Source organism: Marmota monax, unplaced genomic scaffold, assembly GCF_021218885.2.
Source record: "Marmota monax isolate L192 unplaced genomic scaffold, Marmota_monax_Labrador192_F-V1.1 WCK01_AAM20220418_F8-fsc00016, whole genome shotgun sequence".
Taxonomy (NCBI): Eukaryota; Metazoa; Chordata; class Mammalia; order Rodentia; family Sciuridae; genus Marmota; species Marmota monax.
The window spans coordinates 18,683,223-18,709,581 of NW_026695209.1; the positions used below are offsets into that span (position 1 = coordinate 18,683,223).

General features: G+C 33.2%; 1 protein-coding gene across 3 annotated transcripts in view; it reads right to left on the minus strand.

Moving 5' to 3' along the window:
- Gbe1 (1,4-alpha-glucan branching enzyme 1) overlaps nt 1-26,359 on the minus strand; it is a 277,952-nt gene that overhangs the window by 27,991 nt on the left and 223,602 nt on the right. For all 3 annotated transcript variants that reach the window (XM_058574543.1, XM_058574544.1, XM_058574546.1), the window contains exons 13-14: nt 9,551-9,735; nt 7,895-8,027 (exon numbers count right to left, since the gene is read on the minus strand). In XM_058574543.1, coding sequence (XP_058430526.1) covers nt 7,895-8,027; nt 9,551-9,735 — 318 coding nt within the window. The remainder of the gene's footprint in view (nt 1-7,894; nt 8,028-9,550; nt 9,736-26,359) is intronic.

The following is a 26,359-nucleotide window of genomic DNA, read 5'->3' on the forward strand; positions in this document are numbered from 1 at the left end:
GAATTTGGGATGACTATTCAAAACAAAGCTTCTCCCTATCATACTACCAAACAAACAAACAAGAAACACTAGAAACATTTGTACATGATAAGGTCTTGCTTATTATTCATTACTACTTGTAAGATTATGAATATATTATGAGAGAACCTAGAAGTACTACAGTAGTTACAATATTTTAATCATGCAAAATATTTTTCTTACTTTGTGGTTCATCTCAAATACCTAGATAGAAAATTGAAATTTAATTATACTCTCTTCATTGTGGAGGAGAGGAGGGTACTCATCTATCATTATCATTAAATTACAGGAATCATTAGGAGAAAGTGTTTAACAATAAAAAATACCTCTAAAGGACCCCTACATAATGTGTAAAAGTATTGCTGTCATCTTGACACTAAAGTGGGCTAACCTAGATAATGTGTGTATATATTTCCATTTTGAAGCTATAGAAACAAAATTACCTATATTAAATATAGACTTGTTGGTAAAGTATCTGTCCCTGCTCACATAAAGATTATTAAATTACAGCAAAAAATAAAGTCACCCAAACATGAACAAACATGAAAAAAAAAAAAACAAGCTTGCATCTGTTGAAAGTCATAGTGTAGATCATTCATGAGGAAACTTTGTATTTTGATTTTCAGTTTTTAATCAAAACAACTATAACTTGCGCAACTAGTAAGTCTAGATAATATATTTCTTTAATTCAGAAATCAAACCTTATATGTGTTATAAAATCTTGAGAGAATGAGGCATATAGCTAATATTAAATTAAGCCCTTTGTTTTTATTTGTTGCATAAAACACAGATTCTAATGCACACAGTATTACATAATCACACTTCAAAGGCTTTTCTAAAACCTCACAGCAACAACTCTGCCTTCAGCACTCACAAGCAAGTGAATCATCCAAGTGACCTTATGTGCTCATTAGAAACTCTGTGTACAGGTTGCAAATGTTAGAGTCTGAATTTACATTTTCAAAAATATACCTTGCAGCACTTAATGAAAATATTTCCAAGATCTTGGGTCAAATCCAACTACTTACTCATCTTTTCCCCAAGCTTTAAATATTTTTGGCCTAGATTCATATTCTTTACAAGTCATATTTGTGAGTGCTCCTCTTAGCATCTTGATATTGTAATAGTTTGAAGTACCATGAGAAAGGGGACTGCTATATTTTGTACACCCCTGGCCCAGCAGCAACCTGGCAAATCATATAAAAAATGATTGTTTTGTTCTTTATGTTCTCACAATTATATTCATTTGTATAGACAAAGTCACATACCTAATAAATAGGCTGAGAGATTTTAAGTTTACCTAAATATTACACAGTAAATTTAAACTGATATGATAAATTAGATGAGTTTAACTTTAAACAAAGAATTGTGGCACATTTCAATTCCACCAAAGAATATGGAAAAGTCATGATAATTGAGTATACGTATTGTTTTACTTCCTTAAAAAATATTTTTCTTTTCAGAAAGATGGTCACAGATCACAAGGAAGAATTCCTGGAGAAGGATTTGCAGAGGGTGACGGCGGTATAGGAGAAAGGTTAAATGACTCTGGGGAAGATTGGCTGTGCCATAAATTTGTGTACAGTTTTCTAATGCTACCTATTTCCCCAAAACTATATCAAAAGCATTTTTAATATTATAGGAATAAATCTTCATCAGTGATATCACTACTACCACACTCAACCACATGCACATACCCATGAAGAGACTAAGTAAAAGCACAGTGGTTTACCTGGGCTTTGTGCTATACAGCTTGAGCTTCATTGGCCACATCCTCGAGGGACTTAGGCCCTTTGGATCTGTTTATTATATGAGCCTCATACAATCTACACATGGTGTGGCTGGTAATATTAAGCTAAATACTTAATAAAGATGATTAATCAAAAGAAAGAACTCAAGAAAGGTACCATACTACCCATATTACTCACATTCTCCCCCTTATAACTAAAAAATGTAGCATCGCCATTTGTATTATTCAAACTGAATTAAAAGAGCTTTCCTTAGGAGCTTAGCAGTTTTTATTTTGTTTCAATGATGATTTGATAATATTCTAGGTGAAGAAATGTAACTAAAGAAACACAATAATGGTTCTGATAATATGAAGGGCATTATGATTTTTTTTCTTTACAGTTAAACAATGTGAAGTCACAAGCAAATATAACACATCAGGAAAATGTGCTCTATCTTCCTAAGCATGAAATGTGAAACCTATTTATCAAGTACATTTAGGTCTCAGCTCTGCATTACTCACATAGCTATCTACTATATTAAAGAACATTGGTGATTATTACACTGAAGATTAGCAGCTAAAAAGACATACAAGAGACAGTACATAGAAAAAGACTTTTTCCTGTTGTTTTGTTTTTGTTATTTTCCTAGAATACAGCTGTACATTCTTTTGCGGAAAAATATTATGTCCTTTAGTAGTGGCCATGAAGACAATGCTCAAAACCTAATTGATACAAATCAGAATTGCCTCTCAGTTTTCTAAATCTATTGTCTTATTTTGAAGAGATAGTTAAAAGCCTTTTTAAAGTGTTTCTTTTACCTTGCCTGGCATTACCTGTAAAATAGCTCCCTATACAACAGTTTCTTGAGAAGACAGCCAGAATTTATTCTCCATAGATCTGAGAAAAAGTTGATGGCTTGCTATTTGATAATAAAAGATATACAAGTTCAAAAAATGGAACTGTTCAAGAATTCAGAAACATTACTTACAGCAGGTTTATATTTCATAGTGATAGAAATTTAAATGACTTCTTTAGAAACTTTATATTTTTTCTGGCACCAAATTTTGCTTTCCAGTGAATTAAAATTTGATGAATTTCTTTACTTGATTAATACATCCAATCTTGTCACTGTAGATTCTTTACAGTGCATATCTGTAATTAATTTACTTGCTCAGTAGTTGAAAATAACAATGGCACAGAACACTTGGTTAAAATCGAAAAAACATTACATAGAAACCCTAATTTTGTAAATATTCTCTGTATCTAAAATCAATCTATAATACTGAGCTATGATATAGTTTAAAGAAAAAGAATAAAGTTAAAATGACATAAGGTCAAAAAGAAATGAGACCTTGTAAAATGCTAAGGACAAGAAGAAGAACTCTTAAAGCTAATTTTGGAACTACAAAAAGTTAAAAGGATATCTGTATGCTGCTTACAGAAGAGAGTACAATCTCAACAGATTAAAAACGAACTGTTCTACTGTGGTATTCTTTTAAATTTTCTATTAACAGAAGGCAAAAGTTAATTGTAGTTTTTCATGTTCAATGTTAAATTTGGGACTAGAAATTCAAATCATTAATGGAATAAAAAAGAATAAGGGAAATATGATACTGTACCAAAGGACATGTAAAGAAAAACACATAATTTTTATTTGAATACAAATACAACATGAATAAAAAAATGGATGTTGTATTACTATCTCTTAGTAAGACAGTAGCATAGAAATAAAGGAAGGCAATAGACTCCCTGTGAGACTTGCCAATCATATCTGGAGTATATCACTGTTCTGGAGACTCAATGTAGTACTGGGTGCTTTTTGATAAGAGAGAATAAAGGGGAAAAGTCTAGAATTTATCATGAGAATTTAAAAACAAAAAAAATTTGGTCTAGAAGAGGTATAACTTGGGAGAGGTGGCTGTGAGGAGCACATTAAATGCTTTTTCTGATGTGAATAGCTGGCATATAGAAAAGGTGTTAGGGCAGAACTAATGCATTAATATTTAAGGACAATAATTTTAATTTTTTCCTAATGTATATATTGTGAAATAGTGAGACCTTAGGACTAGAAAGTGTTCTCATCAAAGACATTTGTTTATCTGTGTAGAAATTTATCCATGGGATCTAAGAGGGTAGAACACAGAACCTCTTAAAATTCGGATTTTTCTTTAAATATCTTTTTAGTTATCAATGTATCTTTATTTTTATGCGGTGCTGAGAATCCAACCCAGTGTGTCACACATGCTAGGCAAGCATTCTACCACTGAGCCATAACCTCAGCCCCCCAAATTCAGATTTTTATCATTTCAATCTTAGAATTAGGGTAGGGCTGTTAAAAGATGTCTAAGTAGAAGGTGTAGTGTAAGTTATGCTAGAAATATTCTCTTGCTCCCCTCCAGTCCAAATAGAATCCTTTTTAAATACAATTCTTCCATTAGATATCTAGATCATTAGCTCTTGCATACTTTTTAAATATTTCAAGAGATGTATAAAATGGAAATATCTTTAGAGGACACAATAACATACATAAATTAGCTATTGCTTGTTGAGAAAAAGACATGAATAAAATACATAGTCAAAATAAATAAGGTCCCGATAGGCACAAATCTGTAGCTAGACAAAATGCACAAACTGGGGAAACAGTAATTCTTTAATATACTACTGAAGATCCTGAAGCTTTAACTATTGCTTCTATGAAGATACGGTCAAATTTTCCAAGATATCTTTATCATTATAACTTATAATTAGTACAATTTTTGAAAGAGGTCACTGATGAAAAATATATATAAATTATTTATTAAAACAGAAAATTTCTGCATAGCAAGTATCTGTAGACATTTAACAAGATCATCAAATTTCAGAAGGTTTATAAAATATATCAGGTTTTTATATACAAAGTAATTCCATATAAGTAAATAAGCTAACTTTTGGGTGGATCCTACTCAATAAAACATACTATGATATTAAGTATGTTTTCATTTAGTAATATTTGTTAATTAAAACCAATAGATTTTATTTAGATAACTACAGCTAGAGCTAAACAAGACTTTACTCTGAAACATCATCATTAAAAATGGGAGTTCATAACCCACTTGAAGCAAAGTGTGAAAGATGATATATCAAGAACTATGTAATGTTTTGAACAACCAACAATAAAAAAAAATAAAATAAAAAAAAAAGAAAAATCCCGTGTATTTTGATTTGACAATTTTAACCTATTTTCGATTCCCTCAACTGATTACTTCTTGCTTTGCTACCCCCAGCAATAATCCTATTACCATTTTTTTCTCATTTTTTACAGTGAAAACTTGTATTTCCTCTTCTACATCCCATGTCCAAATAATTCTTGAATTCTTTCACTATAAGAGAAAGCTTCATATACCTTTTTCTTTTCTATTGCTATTACTTTAGTTCATGCCCTAATCATCTTGAAAGTACACTGCAATTACATAATTAAGAGAATACTTCTAATCTCTCTCTCTCCATGAAAGCTCTCTTACAAACTGGTCCATGAGAACTTTTCTTAAAGCATGCATTCTTATCAAGTAGTTCCCTAGTTCAAAAACCTTCAGCAACTCACAATAAAACCATAGAAAAAGGCTAAACTAATTAACAGGGCATAAAAATCTTCTGAGATCTCAATCTATGTTTTCAGCTTTATCTGTTAGTACTTCTTTTTATAGTCATTATTATTCAAGCTACCACTGTACTATACATTATCTAAGGATATTTTATGTTTCCAATTACTGGAATGGCCTTCCTCAGTTTTTTCCTAATATATTATTGCCCATTTCTCAAGGTCTAGGCTTAAAGGTCTTTTATTCAATATGATGTTTTCCCTCTTTCTATTCTTCCTTATCCTTATCCTCTGTTCTCTCATGGGACAACTTGCTCCCTTACCATTTACTGCATTAGCCTTACATCAGAGTTTAGTTTTACATATCTCTTCTACTTAGAATCAAAGACCGGGAATGGGGTTGTGGCTCAACAGTAGAGTGCTAGCCTCGCACATGTGAGACCCTGGGTTCCATCCTCAGCACTACGTAAAAATAAATAAGTGAAATAAAGGTATTGTGTCCAAAAACATTTAAAAAAAAGAATCAAGGAGATTTCAAGAAGATGACAACAAAGACTGCAGTAGATAGAAAATAATCTGTTAATGCATTCTGATTTGATTACCTTACTATATAATATATAAAGTAGATATACAGATATAGAAGGATTTGGTCTAGGGGTTACTTATAGTCTCAAAATCAGAAAGGTCTTGTACCAGTATTTGTTTGCATTTCTTCATGGTGATGATGATAACATTTTCTTCTCAGAATAGCCTAGCCGTTTTCTAGTGTGGGTAAACTCATCACATTGATTTCTTTGAATACACAGGAGACAGATAACTGAATATTCTGTGTTAAATGGAACAAATTTACTCAATCAGTGAGGGCTACAGCCTTCTCTCCTAAATGCTTTCATGTCATGGGGGCCAGTGATTGACTAGGTGAGGAGAGAGTGTGGAACAATCTCCCTGTACCTAAATGTCTTTGGGTGGCATGGGGTAGCAGCAGATGCTACAAGCTACTCACTGCACAGCACTGGCCCTTTCCTTCTTTCTGGCAGAGCAACATTCTGCCTGGGTGTCCTCTCTACCAATGGGTTCACTTTGTGAAGTTCAGAGATAATTCTTGATTAAGTAACTCATGGGGTAACATTCTCATTCCCAGACATTTTTGCAGAATGTAAGACTCAATACTGGTCAGTGAATTGTGAAAGGGAATTGTCTAGAGAAGTGACTTCATTCTTGAAGAGATACACAAAGCACAAACCATGTTTTCTAGAGTCTGAAGGTAGTATACTTAAATCCCTGGCTCTTATCTTACAGCAGGGTGCCATCTTTTGAACACTACTGACTCTCTGAGGGCTGGAAGGCAGAAAGAATGAACCAGGTATTCTGACAGTGTCACAGTGCTGGGGTCACTCTACTTTAGAACTTTCATTGTGTGAGAAATATATTTCCTGTTTTGTTTAAACCAGTTGAACAGAGGGTTTCTCTTAGTGTCCCTGGAGAACCATACAGGATTTCATGTCTGTGTCAGGCATCTTGTGCAGGTGGCAGATGCTAATCCTCATTGGGGGTTTAGGGCTAAGCAAATTATTTTTTGTGCCGATTTGTTGCTAAAATCTAAATCTCTAACTGTGGATCTAAGTAACCGTCACTATATCTTTAAAATGCACTGCACTTTGCCTTTGCAACAATATCAAATTTTGAAGTTACTGATGTGTATTGTATTCACTATTTAAATGCTCTATGAGGGCAGTTTATCTGCCAGGAATATTCCTATACTTATGGTATCTAGCACAGGGCTGGCACATGGGTGTTCAGTATAAAGATTCTCAGTAATGTTTATGAAGTGCATGGAAGAATGGATAAATGAATATAGAAAGAATATCAAAAACATTCTGCTTTATCTGTTCCCGATACTTCCATTGTCCTGTCTCCTTACCAATTCTAGACAGAAAAAGAGAAAGAAATATATCTCTATAGCTGCTATCTGCTCTTTCAAACTTGGTGGAGAAACAAAAAGGAGATGATTCTCAGAACCAATGTATAAAATATTTTAATAAAGGAAAAACTCCAAACCAGGCACAGTGGTACATGCCTATAATCCCAGCGGCTTGGGAGGCTGAGGCAGGAGGATTGAGAGTTCAAAGCCAGCCTCAGTAAAAGTGAGGCGCTAAGGAACTAATTGAGACCCTATCTCTACATAAAAGTAAGAAATAGGACTGGGGATGTGGCTTAATGGTCAAGTGCCCCTGAGTTCAATCCTTGGTACCACCCCTCATACACACACAGAAAAAAGAAAAACTCCAATCAATTGTTTTTTATATTGCTTATTAGAACAAAAAAAATACTTTAAAATTATTCAGAACCAAATGTTTTTAAAGGCTGAAGGAAGGTCAGGAATAATTTAGTATAACTCAGCTAAGCAAAGATTTATCGAATAACTCTCTCAAGTGCTCCTTTTACCCTTGAGGAAACTGAAAGTTACTGTGATCAGTATTAGTCTTCTTATATGCCGAAATAAAACAAAACAAAACAAAACAAAAAACAACTAAATCCAAATGACCATATTCACCAGTAAAAAAAGGATATTTTCCTGGTAATGCTGTTCCAACTCGGTAATCAGTGTAGCTCTTGTTTGGGTGGAAGTTGAAAATAAAAAGAAGACCTGCTCTCTCAAAAGCTATAATCTTGTTTCCCTCGTGCTTTTCACTCACAAAGGCCTGCAAGAATTAACATGTTACATTTAAAAGACACCTAGATGTTGCCACTATTATTTATAAAAATTTTTTTTCTTTCCTAATAATATTATCAATTATTAAGTCAAAGATGAAAATTCTAGCACTGTATATTTTTTGAACGTTTAAAATTTTCACCAGCTACTTGGCAACTCCTACCTAACAAAAAAACAAAAGAGGATTAGGATTACAGTTTAGGTTTCAAGTAGAAACATGGCACATGAACTCCATATAAAGTATTTATAAGTGCATTTGAAGACTTTTGTGTTAGTTCCCAGATTAATGTGGTAAGGTACATAAAATCGCTTTTCCAAATTTATTACTATAATATTATCTATTTATTATTATCTATTTATTATTACAAAATTATCTACACTATTATAGTTATCTCCCAAATTTTACATTTTTACACAACTTTGACAGATTCAGTGGCAACCTGTAGTACAATGCTTTGTATTTTTGTTAATCAAAAGGTCTGAAAGTAAATTAAATCTGTAAACTCCCTTATTTTATGCATCATGTATTTATAGTTGGCAGCCAGAGCTTCTGCTTTTTGAACACTACCTTCTGCCCAACTGCAGCTTTGAGAGGACTTTATTGCCATGCATATCAGCAGTATCACTGTTGGTAATTTAGAATGTGAACTAAGGCTCTAGAGTAAAGAGTGTGCCTTTTGGTATTCAACATTGTTCCTACTGAAAAGGAGCATCATTTTGCTCTCTCTTCTGGAAACAGCATTACTAATAAATGTGATAAGGGCATTTGTGTCATGTAGCCAATCTTACTGAATATATAAGTGCCTTTGTTCAGCCATTAACAAAAAGAATCATGGACACCAAAGTAAAAACACATCAACAGTAATTTCAAACAGCACTAATATAAAGTATGTGGATTATAACTAACACATACTATATGCTAATTTTTGCAAGGAAAAAAAGCCTGTAAAAATTTGCACCTGTTAATTACATTTTCTAAATCTTATTGAAAACTGAGACTTTAATTCCAGAGGAGAGTGAGGCTCATGAAAAATACAAAACAGCACACAGGTATAATGGCATCTATTGAAATGACAAATTAGAGACCAGTAAAGAGGAGGAAAAAAAGAATAAAGAAATCTACATGTTTTCAAAGTAGTTTCTTTATGACAGCATAATTATTTATATAAAGAAAAACAGTCAAAACAATTAAGATGTTTCCACAGCAATTTTCAAAGTGGGTTCCATGCAGAGCTTTTGTCATCTATTTTAACCAACTGAAATAAAAATTACTAAATTTAAACAACAACCACTACCTAACCAGGAAAGTAAGCAGGACATTATGTTTAAGATTTTCATTATCTATTGGAGAGATTTCAGTGACATGTTTTGACAACCTGAAGTATGTCACAGGGCACTACACACTGAATAACAAAGTGCTGTTTAGAAGATCTGCATATAGATTTAAATTGATTGCCATTCTAAGCATGTATAGCAATGGTGACTAAAACATCACATTTAGAAAGCACGTACCTGTGGAGCTGAAAGCCAACCACATCTTTCTTCCAATCTATTCATATCCCTGTCAAAGTTATTTAGGAATTTATAGCGAAGAAGGTCATCATCGGTTAAATGAAACTGTCTTCTGGCATAATGGTAACTCTCATTATTTCCTTTCCTTGGGAAGTCTAACCATTCAGGATGCCCAAATTCATTACCTGTATATGAAAAAAAACCATAAATATAACTTACTAATATTAGCATTTCTTACTAAGATAACTACATAATTACATGTTTTTAAAGACAGTTTAGGTTATATGTGACTATCATTGAAACCAGTAAATGATGTACCTATCTGAGTAAAAAACAGCATGATCTAGAGCAAAAAATACTACATTTGTACTCTAAAGCCTAGGTCCAGCTTTAGCTTAGACACTCATTACTAGCTGCACATTTCAGTTTCCTCATGCACAAACGAAAGCAACTATATCCACTACACTTATTTCATCTCTGAAATAATCTAGGGGATCCCAGAGGAATTTGTGAAATCTCTATATCTGTAATCTCAGAAATCTGTACAATGCTTTACAATTTTCAAAGGCTTTATATATACATTATATTTTGATTCTCAAAGGATCTATTATATTCATTTTTAGATGATAAATCCTAAGCTCTGGGCAGTTGAGAGATTTGCCTAACCTCACACAGAAAATACAAAGTGGAAAAGAGTCATTAAAATTTACTTTTTCTAGTTAAAATCAGTAGATGTTTCTTTCTTTCTCTCATCATCCCCCTTTTGCAGTCCTAGGAACTGAATACAGGACCTCATGCATGCACTCTCCCACTAAACTATATCCTCAGCTGTGTTTTGGATTTTATTTTGAAACAGGGTCTTGCTAAGTTGCCCACACTGATCTCAAACTCAGATCCTCCTGCCTCAGCCTCCTGAGTAGTTGAAATTACAGGCATATACCACAACACTGGGCTAATATACACAGATTTTTTTTTAACCATAATACATTAGGCAAGTTTATTGTAAATTTGGGGTTCAACAGAAATCCAAGACATTACTTGATTTTTTTTTTTCAGAGAAAAAATTTGTTACAATTAGATGTACATCTTTAGTTTCAAATGAGCTTTTGTGTGTGTGTGTGTGTGTGTGTGTGTAGCTTGGGAAATTCTGTTGGGAATCCATTTTGTATTACTTCTCATTATGTAATAAGAAGTATAAATTCAATAAATTTTAAAATATAATACATAGACTTAATTCTGAAAATTAAATTTACATATTAGTTACCTAATAAACTGACTATTAATGTTTTACCCAAATTGAATTTCTACTTTAAGGAATTTTCATGGCAAAATTCAGAATTCTTAAAATTTACTTATATATACCATTTTAATGTTAACAATTTTGTAAGTCCCAAATTTCCCCGATGCATAAGAAATTATCATAGACAAATACAAGTGTATCTTATTTCAAACAAAATAGTATTAATATTCTTTTTTTTTAGAGAGAGAGAGAGAGAGAGAGAGAGAGAATTTTTTAATATTTATTTTTTAGTTTTCGGAGGGCACAACATCTTTGTTTGTATGTGGTGCTGAGGATCGAACCCAGGCCGCACACATGCCAGGCGAGTGCGCTACCACTTGAGCCACATCCCCAGCCCCAGTATTAATATTCTTATAAATAAAAACCAATAAGCTAGTATATAATTCAAAATTATTTATTATAGTGTTGCTTTAAATAATAAACTTTGCTAAGAATTCCTGCAATTTTTGAACCAGAAAAAAATAACACCTAAATAAATAGGTCTGCAGAAATCTCATGAAAATTAATCTGCAATCATTTTGCTAAATTCTAATATTTCAGTCTAAAGGACAATATTTCTTATGAGGTGCATGGTATGACAAAGGAAAGAACCAAATTTCTCACTCTGTGAGTCTATATTTATTTTTTCAGCTACTTTATATCAACCCAAGGAATGTCTTTCTGCCACATTTAAGAGTCTTGCCTGGGTCTGGAGCCTGATTCACATCAGTCCAAGGTATACCCCACAGCATAGCTTGCTCCATCAACCACTCAACTGGCAAAATAATGTAATTCATAATTCATAATTATAGCCTTCTTTACTGATAATGAAGGGACTGTCAATCTAAGTAAAAGGATATGTCCAAGTACTAATCTGGTGTGAGTGAGACTTTGACTAATGGAAAAAGAAGAGACTTCTATCTCATGAGGCAGCTAAAGCATATTACCCTACTGTTATGGTTTGGATATGAAGTACCCACCAAAAACTCTTGTGTCAAAAGTTAGGAGGTAAAATGACTACATTGTGAGAGCTATAACTTAATTACTCCATCTTATTTTGAATGGACTTCCTGGGTGGTAACTGTAGGTAGGTTCAGCCAAAGGAAGTGGTCCCTAAGGACATGCCATGTAAATGTTCGTCTTCCCTGTGTTCCCTTCCCCACTGTTCTGTCTTTGCTTCTGACTGCCATGATGGGAAAAGCTTCCCTCAACCATGTCCTTACCCCATTGAGGGGCTGAGCTATATCATCTCTGGCCCAATGCAACAGGGTCTGCTATCCAGGGACTGAGACTTCTGAAATTGTTAGCCCCCAAATTAATTTTCCTTCCTCTGTGGTGTTCTTATTAGGTATTTGGTCATAGTGATACAACTACAGAGACTAACATACCTATAAATAGATTCAGGCTTTCTATGGGCAAAATACATTTAATTTAGTATGGCCATGGGTTTCTGGGTTGATTCCAATATTAATAAGCAATAGACTTTTTTCCTGATGAGAGTGTCGCATCATATCCTCATGTTCACAAAATAAACAGCAACAGATGTCTGATGTCAGCCTATTAGGTTGCAGGCACTATTTGTAAAAAGCATTGTACATAATTAACTATTTCCATTTTCAACAACTCTGTGAGGTAGTTACTATTATTGCCCCAATCTGAGATATAGAAAGGTGACACAGTGATTAAGTAGTTGGGCCTATGAATCCAACCAGTCTGCTTTTTAACAGCCTAATATCATATTACTCAGAAGCAAATGCTGTGGAAATAAAGAACCAAAAACCAACAACCTTTCATATATGGGGGAGAATTCCAAGATAATGGAATGACATTGCACTAATGGATTAGAGTCAGAGATGAGATGCAGTGAAGAGTTTGAATTAACCCCCACAAATAGGGTCTGTGGTAAAAAGAGGCAATACATTCAGGATGAGATGAGATTAGAATGAGTGTTACAAACTATGGATCTCATATTGTAGGGAACAGGGAACCAAAACTATTGGCAAGTGGAGGACTGAGAAGTTTAGCGTGTTTATTATTAAAATGCCTGCTACAGTTTGGAAAAAGAGAATGGATATTGGAAAAATTTGAATGGTAGAAAAACTAGAATGGAATCTAAAGTATAAGACAACAGAGGATGAGGAAAAATGGGATTGAAGAAAAAATGTCAATTCAAATAGCATTTCTGAGATGGAAAGAACAAGACTTAATGACTGAGTGGAGGTTATAAGGAAAAGAAATACCTGAATGTTATTTTAAAGTTTCAAGTTCAGGAGACTGAGTAATGACAGCTCTAACTGCATTAGAAGAAAATTGTGACAGATAGTTTGGGGTAAGAAGATGATGATAAGTTCAATTTTAGGCATGCTAAATTTAAGACTTGAAGGATTTGCAGGCATTCATGGATTTAGAGTAAGAGAGATAAAAATATGGTACTGAAATTCAGGAAGAGAAAAGCAGGTGGGAATAAAAATAATTTGTAAAACCTCAATAAGCAAACATAATTGCAGCCAGCAGAGGAAGAGGAGCCACAGGCAGCATCTTAAGAACCTGCAGGCAGAGAAGAACTGTGAGGGGGGATTGAAGAGCAACTGTTAGCAAGGTAAGATAAGGAAAACATTAGAAGTAGTGTAAACTGCTGAAAAAAAAATAGAAAAGGAAAACATAACAACTTGCTCTTATCATACTTTTGGAGTAGGAATAAGATGCTATAGAGATGTGCTTTCCAATTTATATTATGCTCCAGAATAAGCAAGGAGTCATATTAAAAATTTTCATTCCTGGTCATGCTAATTCATTAACTCTGGGGAAAGTCTCAAGTAGAAGTCTACACTTTTATCAATTTCCCTATAATATTTGGAAAGTATGTGGGCTAAAAAACTCACCCTGAAAAATACAAGTATATAAATATAAAAGTCCTTTATACAATAATTATTCTATAAAATTTAATTATAAGTGACATGAATTTAGATAATGTAATATCTCAAGAGTTTAGTTTCTTCATCTGTAAAACAGGATAACATGTTTTATAAAGCTTTTTCTCAAATTCAAAGAAGACAATGTGAGGTGCTTTGCATAGATCTGGCAGCTACATGCTTTCAATGTATGGCAGCTCTTATGTTACACACTTCAACTGATGACTAAAGTTACTAGAAAAAAGGCACAAAACATGAGTTACATTAGGGCTAAAATTTCTGATTCTTCTGAGCAGAGAACTAGCCGTCCCTACTCTGCAGCAGATATCAAGTCACCAGTAGCAATTAAAATGACAGCAATTTGGCTATTTTTCACTTGTTATTATATAATAAATACACTTATAGACATACTATTTTTTAAAGTACAGTTAAAAACATACACCACAGTCTGAAATCCTACCAAAGAGTCACTGTTTCTCTTTTGGTAAATGTCTTATTTATTGCCATTTATATCTATATTTATACATATCTAACTATATCGATATGGACATACTTCTATTTACTATCTGCCTACAGCTTGTTTTTGAACAAAAGTAGATTTATATTATATAGTGTTTTTAATTTTAATATCAGAATGTTCCATGTCCATAAATATGTATCTCCATGATGGTATTCTATTATGTGCACACAATACTATTTTATTTGACATATCACATTAAGTTAGTCATTTTTTCTAGTGTTTTGGTCTAACAAAAAATAACCAAACTTACAAGTTTACATTTCTACACTGTTTATTATCTCCCTAACATAAACAAAATAAGTAAAATATCTCCTCAAAAGGTAAATAGCACATATGATTATAACAGAAAACATTTCCATTGTTTTGAACATTATTAATTATTTAAAGACATAGGGCAAGTTGACCAATTGCTCCTGAAAACAGTATTTACAAATTATATTCCTTAATTTATATGTCTAAGTTTCTACTGTGATTTTATTTTTCATTATTTAAATTGAAGACTTCATTTTAGGTTCCTCTGAGATATATCAATTTTAAATATCAATTTAACTTTTCAATTCTGTATCAAAAAGTATTAAATATTAAGAATAAAAATCATTTCATAAGGCCATGCACATGCAAAATATTAGAAAAAGATAAAATTAGGAAAACCCACTTAAATTTTTGTATATATTTTAACTTTCCTTCACTTATCCTGTTTGAATATAAATTCATTTCCTTATATAATATCTTAATGAGTACATATTATGTAATATGAAATTAAATTTGTAAGTAAGGAAAATAGAACTTACTTTGTAACTTGTTCATGATGTGGTGAAACTTTTTATTAAGAAAATTATTTATTAATTTCTATTAGTCTCATTTAAAATTTCTAAGAATCTAACTGGCAAGAACTCTTTTTAAACTTAAAGATATAGAAAGTCAAATATAACAAGAAAAGAGAGAAAAATTATATCATTGATGGCAAACAAAACATTCTACAGGGTGGCTTTTGAATGTTATTTCTGTTGTAAATGAGCTGACAAGAGGCAAATTAAGTTTAATGTAGACAAATGCAACATTAAATTTCATTTTTGGTACAAAACCATAAACACAAGCATAAAGTAAATGGAAGCAAATCACAGAAAGACTTTCAAAGTGACCTTGGGATAACAGAGAACCATTCTCAGTCTGAACAGAATACTGGGAAAGGCCTGTTAGTATCTTATACTACTAGCTCACAGCTCACAAATCTAAGGAAGAAAAATACTGTCATTAAAAAAAGTTAAAAATGTTCTTCTCAGCTGTGGTCTACAAATTACTTAGTATATGTGGCAAGACTTGAGATAGTACAGAAGGAATATAGCCACCCAAATGAGCATATAACTAAGGGTGCTATACATAAAAATTGTTCAGAAATCTAAATTTATTCAAGTGATGGCCAAAAAGATAATTGATTTGTTTTAGTACAGATAACTTGGAGGAGTAGGAACAACATGATCTGAATCAGCATTTGAATTTAGCCAAATTTTAAAATATCCATATATTTAAGATATACATATATTTGTGAGTTACAAAAAAATGTATATATGTGCACATTTACACACAGACACACACATACACATTGCACACACACACACACACACACACAGATATACAAATGTTTTCCTCAATGAATGAAAGAGGCATTCATAACCTGGGATTAACACATGTCTAGTTTTCCCCTGGCATTTCCAGGAAAATATCACATGTTTTTTCTTATGTGCATTTTTCTGAGGCAGCAATGTTTTCTTCAGATACTCTAGGTATCTGTTTGTGAAAGAACCATTTACTGTATCAGAAAGTCAGGGATTAGAAGGTTAGGTCCCAAGTAAGAATCTTTAAGTAATATAAAAAAATGAGACAATTTTGAGGGAAGCATTTTAAAAACTTTTGGCTGGTTTATTCAATAGACAAAAGGATTAGAAAAGTCACATTTGAACTAACACAGGAGCAGTGACTGTGACACTTGAGAACAACGCTTCTAAGTCCAAAACATGCATTACAAGAAACTAGGCAATAACCATCAAAGCATGATTTTCTGCTCATTAAATTATGATTATGATCAGTAATGTAAAACATTGAATGCTACTCAATTCAAAATGAAGGGAAGATAGCAATTTTTGGAGCTGTCTCTTGGGGCATTTTGCAAGAAAATTCACAGTTCATACCATGATTCACTGCATTCAATATAGTAATAGACCTGAGTGCTTCCATAAATAAGAAGGCTGAAAACTTTGGCTAAACAAGTTCAAAACAAAATCAGGGAAGCAGGTGAATAACACTGCTATGGTTAAATAATAACTCTAGAAAATTCTGCTAAGTTCCTTCTCCCCTTTTCCATTTCCTCTGTACACATAGCCCCATTTATTTCTGGTTAATTGTGAAAAACCTCTCAGTGCAAAATTCCTACTGGGACTCCTTTTCCTGTAATTAATTTTTTGCTGTTTGATGTAAAGGTCCAAACTATAAATTGACAAGAAGCCAGCTGGTACAGTGATGAAATTCAAGACAATATAACTAATGAAAAAGCTCCAGCTCTGTTAGCTGAACATTTTGATTAGCAGGTTTGTGTGTTTTGTTTCTCTAAAGTGTAATGCATACTAATTTTACCTAGGAATTAATTAAAGTCTATCACAGTCTCCATGCTGCAGATGCTATGTAATTCTTGGTTGTTCCCAAGTTTATGTATACATGAAAATAACATATAGTCCTAAGGAGAATATAAAAACCTTCAACTCCTATTCTGCTTAATTGTCCTGAAGACTAACTTTGAAAGGGAAGCATCCATCTTAAATTAAAATGCTTTGGATTTCTCAGGGTCTTCAGTGAGCACATAAGTCACCAAAGCATAGAACACAGTAATACATGCTTTTCCACCTCAGGACCTGTGATTTTGTTAATCAGAAAAAATAAACTGATAAGCACCAACCTCTCCCTTTAATATTAACTGATAAATATGGTTATGGACAAGGTCCACATCTTATGTTTCCTTTTAATCCTCCACAGTAAGCTCCAGTGTACTGGACCTAAAATAGGAACTCAAATACTTTGTAAGGTTTGACGTTTTCCTCTAAAATTGTTAAAGGTATAACATAATTTTTTTTTTGAGGCACAGAAACAAAATAGAATTATCATAACCAGAGGATGAGATACAGAAGGGCATGCTGGAGGAGGCAACAGACTGAAATTAACAGTGCTCAGCAGAACAGGGATTTACCTTCACAGCCTATCACAGCCTCCCTCCTGCCCCCACATGGTAGATATAACACGTTTGTGTACACATGTACACATATGCACACACAGACACATGCACACACAGACAGAGTTGGCCCTCCATTCCACATGGATTCTGTGAAATCCATGAATGGGTTCTGCATCCGTGGATTCAACCAATTGCAGATTGAAAATATTTGAAGAAGGTTTCAAAAAGCAAAACCTGAATTTGTCACAACAAAGATCCATGCTGAATCCTTACAAAAGAAGTGATGTATAGGCATACCCTGCTATAGCCTCCCACCATTTCATTGATCTCTTTGTTCTGTCTCCTGCCCTCATGGAAGAGCATGTTGGACTCGAATCTCATTTACGTACTATCTACTTAAGCCTACAATGGTTGCATTTGTATTGAATATAAATGGTCTTCTACTTCTTATCATGATTCCATAAACAATAAAGTGTAACAACTATTTACATAGACTTTACATTGTATTTGGCATTATAAGTAATCTAGAGAAGATTCTAAATATATAGAGGCTACCTGCAAATACTACACCATTTACATAAGATACTTGAGCATCTTTGGATTTTGGTTTTCTGGCAAAGTTAGGGGCCTTGGAACCAATTATACACAGGAGATAATAAAAAAGAAACAACAAAAAAATCTTTAAGCCCTATTTGTGTTAAGTGTACCAAAGATGAACTATTTGACAAATGAGAACAGATAAATTACTTCAGCTGTCTATTTCTCAGATGCTAGATTGCCTGTTCTCAATGCCATGCCAAAAGAAGACAAAATTTCAGATGTTCATGTTGTTATGTATGTCTTGACCTATATGTGACATTTTTAGCATATTTTTATTTAAAATAAGCAATAAAATATATCAAAAGGATAAAGCAGTAAACAAATAAAGATGAATTAAGAATAAGTACTATTTTTATGCAAACAATGTTCTATAAGCTAGATACTATTTTTATACAACATGTTTACCTTTTTAAAAAAAAACATTTTTATTAGTGCATTATATTTTTACATGGTAATGGGGTTCATTTTGACATTATCATACATGCATAGTATATAACTTGCATTTCAGTTCCCAGTACTTCCTCTTTCCCTCCTCCTGTTCCTCTTCCTCCACTCTACTGGTCTCCCAACTATTTATTTATTGTTTTTTTTAATTGATGCTTTATAGATATACATAAAGGTAAAGTTCCCAGTGGTATATACAAATGTGTACACAGCATTATTCAGTCAATTTCATTCTACTTCCTCCTATTTCCCATTCTCCTTTATTCGATTCCTCTATCCCACTGATCTCTCCCCATTTTCATGGGATCCTACTTGAATTTTTTCCCCTTATTTTGTTTTTGCTTTCACGTATGAGAGAAAACACTCAATTCTTGACTTCTGAGTCTGGCTTATGTCACTTAGCATGATATTCTTCACTTTCACCCATTTATAAGCAAATGCCATAATTTCATTCTTCTTTATGACTGAGTAAAATTCTATTGTGTATATATAACACATTTTCTTTATCCATTCATCTATTGACCGGCACCTGGATGATGATGATGTTGTTGTTGTTGTTGTTGTTATTATTATTATTATTATGGTACTGGGGATGGAACCCAGGGGGCACTTCATCACTGATCTATATCACCAATCCATTTTAGTTTTTATTTTGACTGAATCTCACTAAGTTGCTTAGGGCCTTGCTAAGTTGCTGAGCCTGTCTTTGAACTTGTGATCCTCTTGCCTCAGCAGAACTCCCAAGTTGTTGGGATTACACATGTGTGCCACCATGCTCAGCCTGGATGTTATTTTTTACTAGAATAGACAGCAAGACTTCTGTCATTCATCCTGAAATCATATTCTATATTGCACGTAGCAAAAGAGTCAAAATACACTTTTGAGGAAAATAAACCACACAAAGGAAAAGACGGTGGTGAGGGTAAAGAAGTTATTTTATAAAATTTTATCTGAAGTCAGAATTTTTAAGTAAACTAAATTTTTAAGCAAGGAAGTTAAAAATGTCTTAGCAAATCATTTGCTCATGGACAACCTTTAAAAGAAATGTGAAAATATTTGGTGTGTGAATAGGGCACCAACTAAGACTTCATAAGTTCTTAGGTGGCAAAAACATGGCAGGAAAACAGGAATGTGAAAAGAAGGAATAAATTGGCTGACTATGAAACTGATCATACACATATGGTTTTGTGGCCACTATAACTTTAGGTTTAGACTCAAAGGTTTAGTAGTGGAGTCTGTTATTTTCCCTAATTTGTCTACAATTAGGATATGCTATCACTAAGGTTCAATTCCTTGTAGTTAAATATATATAGTAAAAGAGATTAACAAATTCCCTAGTTAATCCTGAAAAGCTGAGCAAAGACATGTAAAAGGGGAGAACATAACCACAGGTAAGATGAGGGAAGATTAGAAAGAAAATGTTCACTTACATACTCTATTCTTGATAACTGATATCAGTTTAATTGAATTCTGTCTGGTATCAGGCCCATGCTAGACAAGTGCTTCAGTAAGAATCCAAAGCTTTTTAAAGGCACACCCTGATGCATCTTTCCTAGATTTCCAAAAAAGACTCCCACTGTCTTTCTTTTCTTCTGTAGTCAGCAATGCTAATTCTCTAGCAGACAGACTTAAGTATGTGCTTGTAACTTAACAAAAGGACTAACATTGCATTGCCTTTGGATAATGTCCCCATAGCTCTATGTTCTGCCAACAGCTAGTTAGCCCTGCCATTGGTTCTTGCTTCTTTTTGAGCAACTGGTGTCAAAAAAAAAAAAAAAAAAAAGGAGAGAGAAAAAATGTTTCATAGCAGTGTGACAGCATGTGGGGACACTGTGTACTTCTTTTTCCAACAAGGCAAAAAATTCTACTTATCTTCATTTTCTTGTTTCAGGCCTCTCCCTTTGCAATGGACAACACTAAATTTGATTTTTTTTTTAAATGACTACAAAGTCATGAAGTGGCTTATCAACAACTTTGACGGCTATTAAAAACAAAAGTTCAAAATCACATAAACAGGGTTGGGGATGCAGCTCTGTGGTAGAGTGCATGCATAAGATGAGCAAGATTCCAGGTTTGGTTCTTAACTTCACCCTACCCCACCCCCAAAAAATAAAAACACAAAAACACATACATAGTCCTACTGTGTTTAAGGTAATGGAATTAAAAGCATCATATACAAATCCCCTACAAAGGTTTAACACAACATAAAATAAACACCACCACCCTACCTTTTGGGTGACCCATAAAAGCTAATTTATTCTCTGCACTGCCTCAAAGGACAAAGTTTGAAGTAAGAGAAACAGTTAAAAGAACCCAGTTATGGGCTGGGGATGTGGCTCATGCGATAGCGCGCTGGCCTGGCATGTGCGCAGCTCGGGTTCGATCCTCAGCACCACATACAAACAAGATGTTGTGTCCGCCGAGAACTAAAAAATAAATATTAAAATTCTCTCTCTCTCTCTTAAAAAAAAAAAAAAGAACCCAGTTATGAAGTGATACAGTCAGGAATTTAATGGGTGCTGCATTTAGCTTTTGTCGTTATCTAACCATTTTGTTACCTAAATTATGCCTTTTGAAAATGCTGATCTCTACAAGGATGAGCAAAATTCTTTACTATTCTTTGAGCATTAAATCCCAATTCACAGACCTGGCTTCAATAAAATCAGATGGCATGTCATATTCTGATCATGACCCAAATTACCTGCTTCTATATCATCCCTACATTTAGGTCTTTGAGTTGTAATGCTTGATTTTTGCTTCTGGAAATTTTGTTCATTCTTTAAAAACCAGGTTAACTATTATCTCCTGAGGCTGAGACATATCTTTCCTGCAATCAGAAACACATTTTTTAACTGAATAAACTGCTTTTTAGAAAAGAGACATATCTCCTAACTTCCCTTACACCTCTCTATATCTAAGTTTCATCCAATGATGTATATAGCATAACTGTTAATGTGAATATTCTTTCAAAGAGCTAAATTCAATGGTCGATACTCAAGTTTGCTCCTCTTCCATCTATGAGAGGTTTAGAATGTCGATTGTGACTATGTAGGTAGGGCAGTATTTAATTTAGTGCTCCTTACTTCGTATAGTAAATCGTTTTGTACATGTAAATATGCACTTAACTCAGTCTAGTGCAATTATACCAAAAAGTAAGGAAATGATAATTAAGTAAACTTCCATCCTTCAGACTGTAAAAGGATCTGAACAGTGTAGGAGACTTAAAATGAACTATGCTGTTTTCCAGAAGAAATACTTCTTACATATTCAGTTAATGCAAAATGAATATATACTACTGGGAAACCGAACTGAAAATACATACCCTTAAGTCCTGAGAAAGAGATACCGAACAATTATTGTGCACCACAATAACTTGGACTTTACCTCCACTTGGATAATGAGGTGTGGCTCCAGGAGTAGGCGCCACCCAGTGGGGTTGAGTTACACTCACCTGTTCTTTGTAATCCCACCCCTTTGCCCTTTTGGGGATAGAATATTCATGGAACCTTCCCTTGTGTGTTCCCTATATAAGAATAAAGAATTACAGTGGTTATCTCTCTTTCCATGGACCCCTAAGGTAGGAGAGCCCTCTGGGATTTTGAAAAGGTACTTCTGTGTGTTTGCAAAGATGCTTTCTTCACTGTTTTCTTAAGTTATTGGAATAATTAGATTTGTGAACCTAGCATAGGTTACCAACTAGGATAGATGGAAATAATATACTACATTTTAAATATAAAGAAAGCTATTCTGAGAATGTAATAAATAGCATGCCTAAAGAGTAAAGAAATATTCAAGAGACTCCAATTATATTAAAAATAACATTAAAAATAAGCACCCAGAATTATAGCATAAGTTAATCTGAGTCCCTCACAAATTGGAATAATTGTATTTAAAAAAATTAAAAAGACATTTTATCAAAAGTTTTCCCCCAACTTCTGGAAACTTCACAAAGAATCATTAAATTTGTCAGGTATTTGGGGGGAGAATGAAACTTTTAACATTCCAAGTGACAGATGTCAAGACTCATGAATATCTAAGTACTCATAACTTGGGAGACATTCTAAACTACCATCCAGTAATATATATGTACTTTAATGCTATTCCTGAGATCCATTTAAAAAAATTATTGGAATAGTGAAATCACAGAATGGAAACACTAAGTAAGAAACCCTTCTTAAATGGCTTATTTAACTACAAACTCTATTGTACGATTTTATGCTTTTACATTATTTTCTGACCATACATTAGTCCACTACCCAGTTAAAGAATAATGTCTACAATAGAAATTAGAAAAAAAAAGTAAAATTAAGTATCATACAATGGGAAAAAAATGGGATATGGGTCAATTTTCAGACACAATTTTTCATTTACAATGTAACCTAAAGCTGTGTAAGTTTTTATTAGTGATCTGGTAAGAACATACCTTGATTGAACACTTACTAAATGCAAGTTATCATTCCAACGCTTCACTCACTATTTTAATTTTCAAGTTGTTCTTTAAGATAGTTACATTGTAATCCCTGTTTTTCAGATGATTAAGGTAAGATATAGAAAGATTTGATGACATGTAAATGATACAGCTAGATAGAGAAACAGTCAGCATTGAAATGCAGACAGTCTGGCTCCAATGCTGAACTACTGGCTATTAGTTTGCATTGTCTCAAAATGAAAATTATAAACAGGATATTGACCCTGTAGATTGGTAGTAATAAGTGAAATTATGGATTCCAAATAAAGAGTTTAAGTGTAATATATATATGAAATTATGTCAGAGGGTGTTATGAAAAAAAAGTCATGAAGAATAAGGATGTTTGTACTTGATTATTGCATGAACACTAAGAAAAAAAAAAAAAAACAAGAAACAACCAAAAGGACTCTCAGATTTCAAATGGTTTGTTACAGGAATGTGATAATGACACATAACAATGACAACAAATAATTATTAAGATGATTTCAGTTTAGAATTCAGTAAAAAGAGTGTGTCAAGTTATTGTGGCACACAATAATTATCCAGGTAGAGATCACAGAGAGGTAGTTTCAACATTTATGTTGGTAGTTATATTTACCTGGGAGTTACCTATATTAAAGAAATATACAAAGTAGAAAAGTAAATAAACTTTCTCAGAAGGACAGACTATGGAAGTGGTAAAAGGCCAGGGTAACAAACACATGAGGACTATGCATCTTAAAGGAGAAACAAAAGAAAAAGAAGTCTGTGAAGGAGACTGGGAGCCATGGGTAATTAAAAACAAATAATAGAGGGGGAAGGAAACAAAAGGAGGAGTCCAATAGAAACAAGTTTTGAGGGAAGTGGTACAGAGATCTGCAAGACAGTGATGACCTTGGAGTTTCCCAATTGTTGAGAGAGTGGAAGAAAAACTGCCAGAGTCTGAGAGGTAAATGAAGTATGAGAAAGTGGGGTCAGCACATATAATTATATAATGAAATTTGTCAAAGAAAAGGAAAAATAGATATAATAGTAATTAGCTTTATCGGTTTGCAATCTAGTTCTCAATTTGTAAAATGTGCATTGTAAAGCAATGGGTCAGGAATTTTCAATAGTTTCTCAGACTAAAAAAAAGAAAATTTAGGTTATCACTAATATTTATTATAAAATGCAAAATAAATACTGCTTAGAATAAAGCATTTGTGCCAGAGATCAAATATAGCAAAATTTCTGTTGAACAGTAAAATTCAAAAATTTAATTTTATTATTGGTGAGTTACAATAATCATGTCTATTTTTTTTATTTTCCTATTAGTCTTCCAGGCAAAATAAGAAATTACTTATGAAAATATTCTGATCCATAAGGAAAAAAGTCTTGTGTGTACCCAAGGTAATGTAGGTACAAACTAATTTTAGGAAACAAATCCATGCTGATGCAATCGATTTCAATATATTGGATGTTAATGTATATAATAATTACATTATTTTCTTAGCTAAGAAAATATGTAATTTTCAAAATATACATTTAATAAGTAATATGAAGATATTAGGCCATTTTCCAATTTAAACATGTGGCCTTAAAATCAACTGATTAAAAATGAATAGGTTTCCTTGTCTCTTGCTCAAAAACTGATGGATGTCTGTTGGAAGGAAAATTAGAGTTTAACAGTCTCAGGTTTTTACCTTAAGTTGTCTGGCCTTTGATGTTATATTTTCTCAGGCAAGTCTTGCCCTCATTTAGTTTAGAGCAGCATATATTGGCAAGAGAAGAAGAAGAAGAAAAGCAAAGAAGAATAAGAGAATTAAGTTGGAAGCAGGTTGGTAATCATTGGAAACTTTAAATTTTCAAAATAGGAAAATATGTCTTTTAACTTTTAGCTCCTTGAGAAATATTTCCAAGAGGACAACAACTGTCACCAATAATGATATGGTTTGAATGTATGTCCCAAATTCATGTGTTAGAAACATAATCCCCAAGGCATCAGTGTTGAGAGTTAGACATTTATGAGATCATTAGGTTAATACCATTATCACTACAGTAGGTTCCTAAAAAAATGATTGGCTTGGCCTCCTTCCTGGAACCTTTGGATGAACACTCTTCTCTTGCGCTTCCCCCTTCCACTATAACACAGCAGAAAAGCCCTCAACAGATGTGGGCCCCTGACCTTAGATTTATAATCCACTGGAATTATAAGAAATAAATCTCTGTTCTTTATAAATTACTCAGGGCTAAAGTACCACAAAACAGACTAAAACAAATACCAATCTAAGGAAGAATTTGAGGACAAATTTCATTTTATATTAATAGAATACTGAGTTGCATGGGAATGGGTAGGTCAGGACCAAAATCACACTCCCTACCCTAAAAGTAGAATCTACACACCAACCTGGAAAACTGAAATAATTATCCTTGAGACACTATTTTGATATAAACAGAATCTAGTAGGTAACCTTTGTGCAGAAGGCCCAGAATGGACAATATGAATGAAGCAGCGCTTCTCCGCTTTTTATTCATTAGTCATCTTTCCCACCTATTTCCATATACACCATCCAGGAGTCTTTTCAGACAATTTTACCTAATTGCTCCCACTCCATGAAATTTTAATATTACAGATACACTGCATATCTGCTTATATGTTGTGGTACTCCAGAGGGCCATAAACTATTACAACATCTTAGTTGTGTGTGTGTATGTGTGTCCTCCCTCAAGAATTAATTTCCATCTCCACTGGGGGAAGATATCGTTACCACTGGGAATGAATGAATAAGATATGTTTAAGAAACCATAAAGAGAGTCATGATGCTGGAACTGGGGTGCATACACTGCTATATGCTTAGAAGGAACACCCTGGTGAATTGTATAGTTAACCAGCTATTTTATTATATCTATTCAAAGAGAGTACAAAGGAAGTATCCCATTCAGCTCTCTTTAGCAACTATCAGAAAAATCTTATCTGAGAATATTGGGATTGGCTAGCAATCATGAAAATATATTCCCAACTTTGCAAGCAAAAGAGCACATTCAACTATTTTTATTTATCCTGCTAATATTTATGTGACTGCTTTTAAAGTAGAGCCTACACAAATTTTATGGGCTCAAGAAATATTTACAAATTTCCTGAGACAGAGGGAGAAGGAGAGACAGAAAGTTCCATTAATTCATACAGCTTTCAGAAGACTCTTGTTTTAATAAAATGCCTTTTAAAAAGTCAATAAATGGATTTTCCAAAATGTACCAGGTCTATGAATGTTTATTTGTTCACCATGTAATAATTAAATTTTAAAGTCTATAGGAAGGCATAAAATAAGCTGATCCTTAAAAAGTACTTAAGTGCACAGCATCTTTATAGCAAAGAAAATATAAAATTAAAATGAATTATCATAT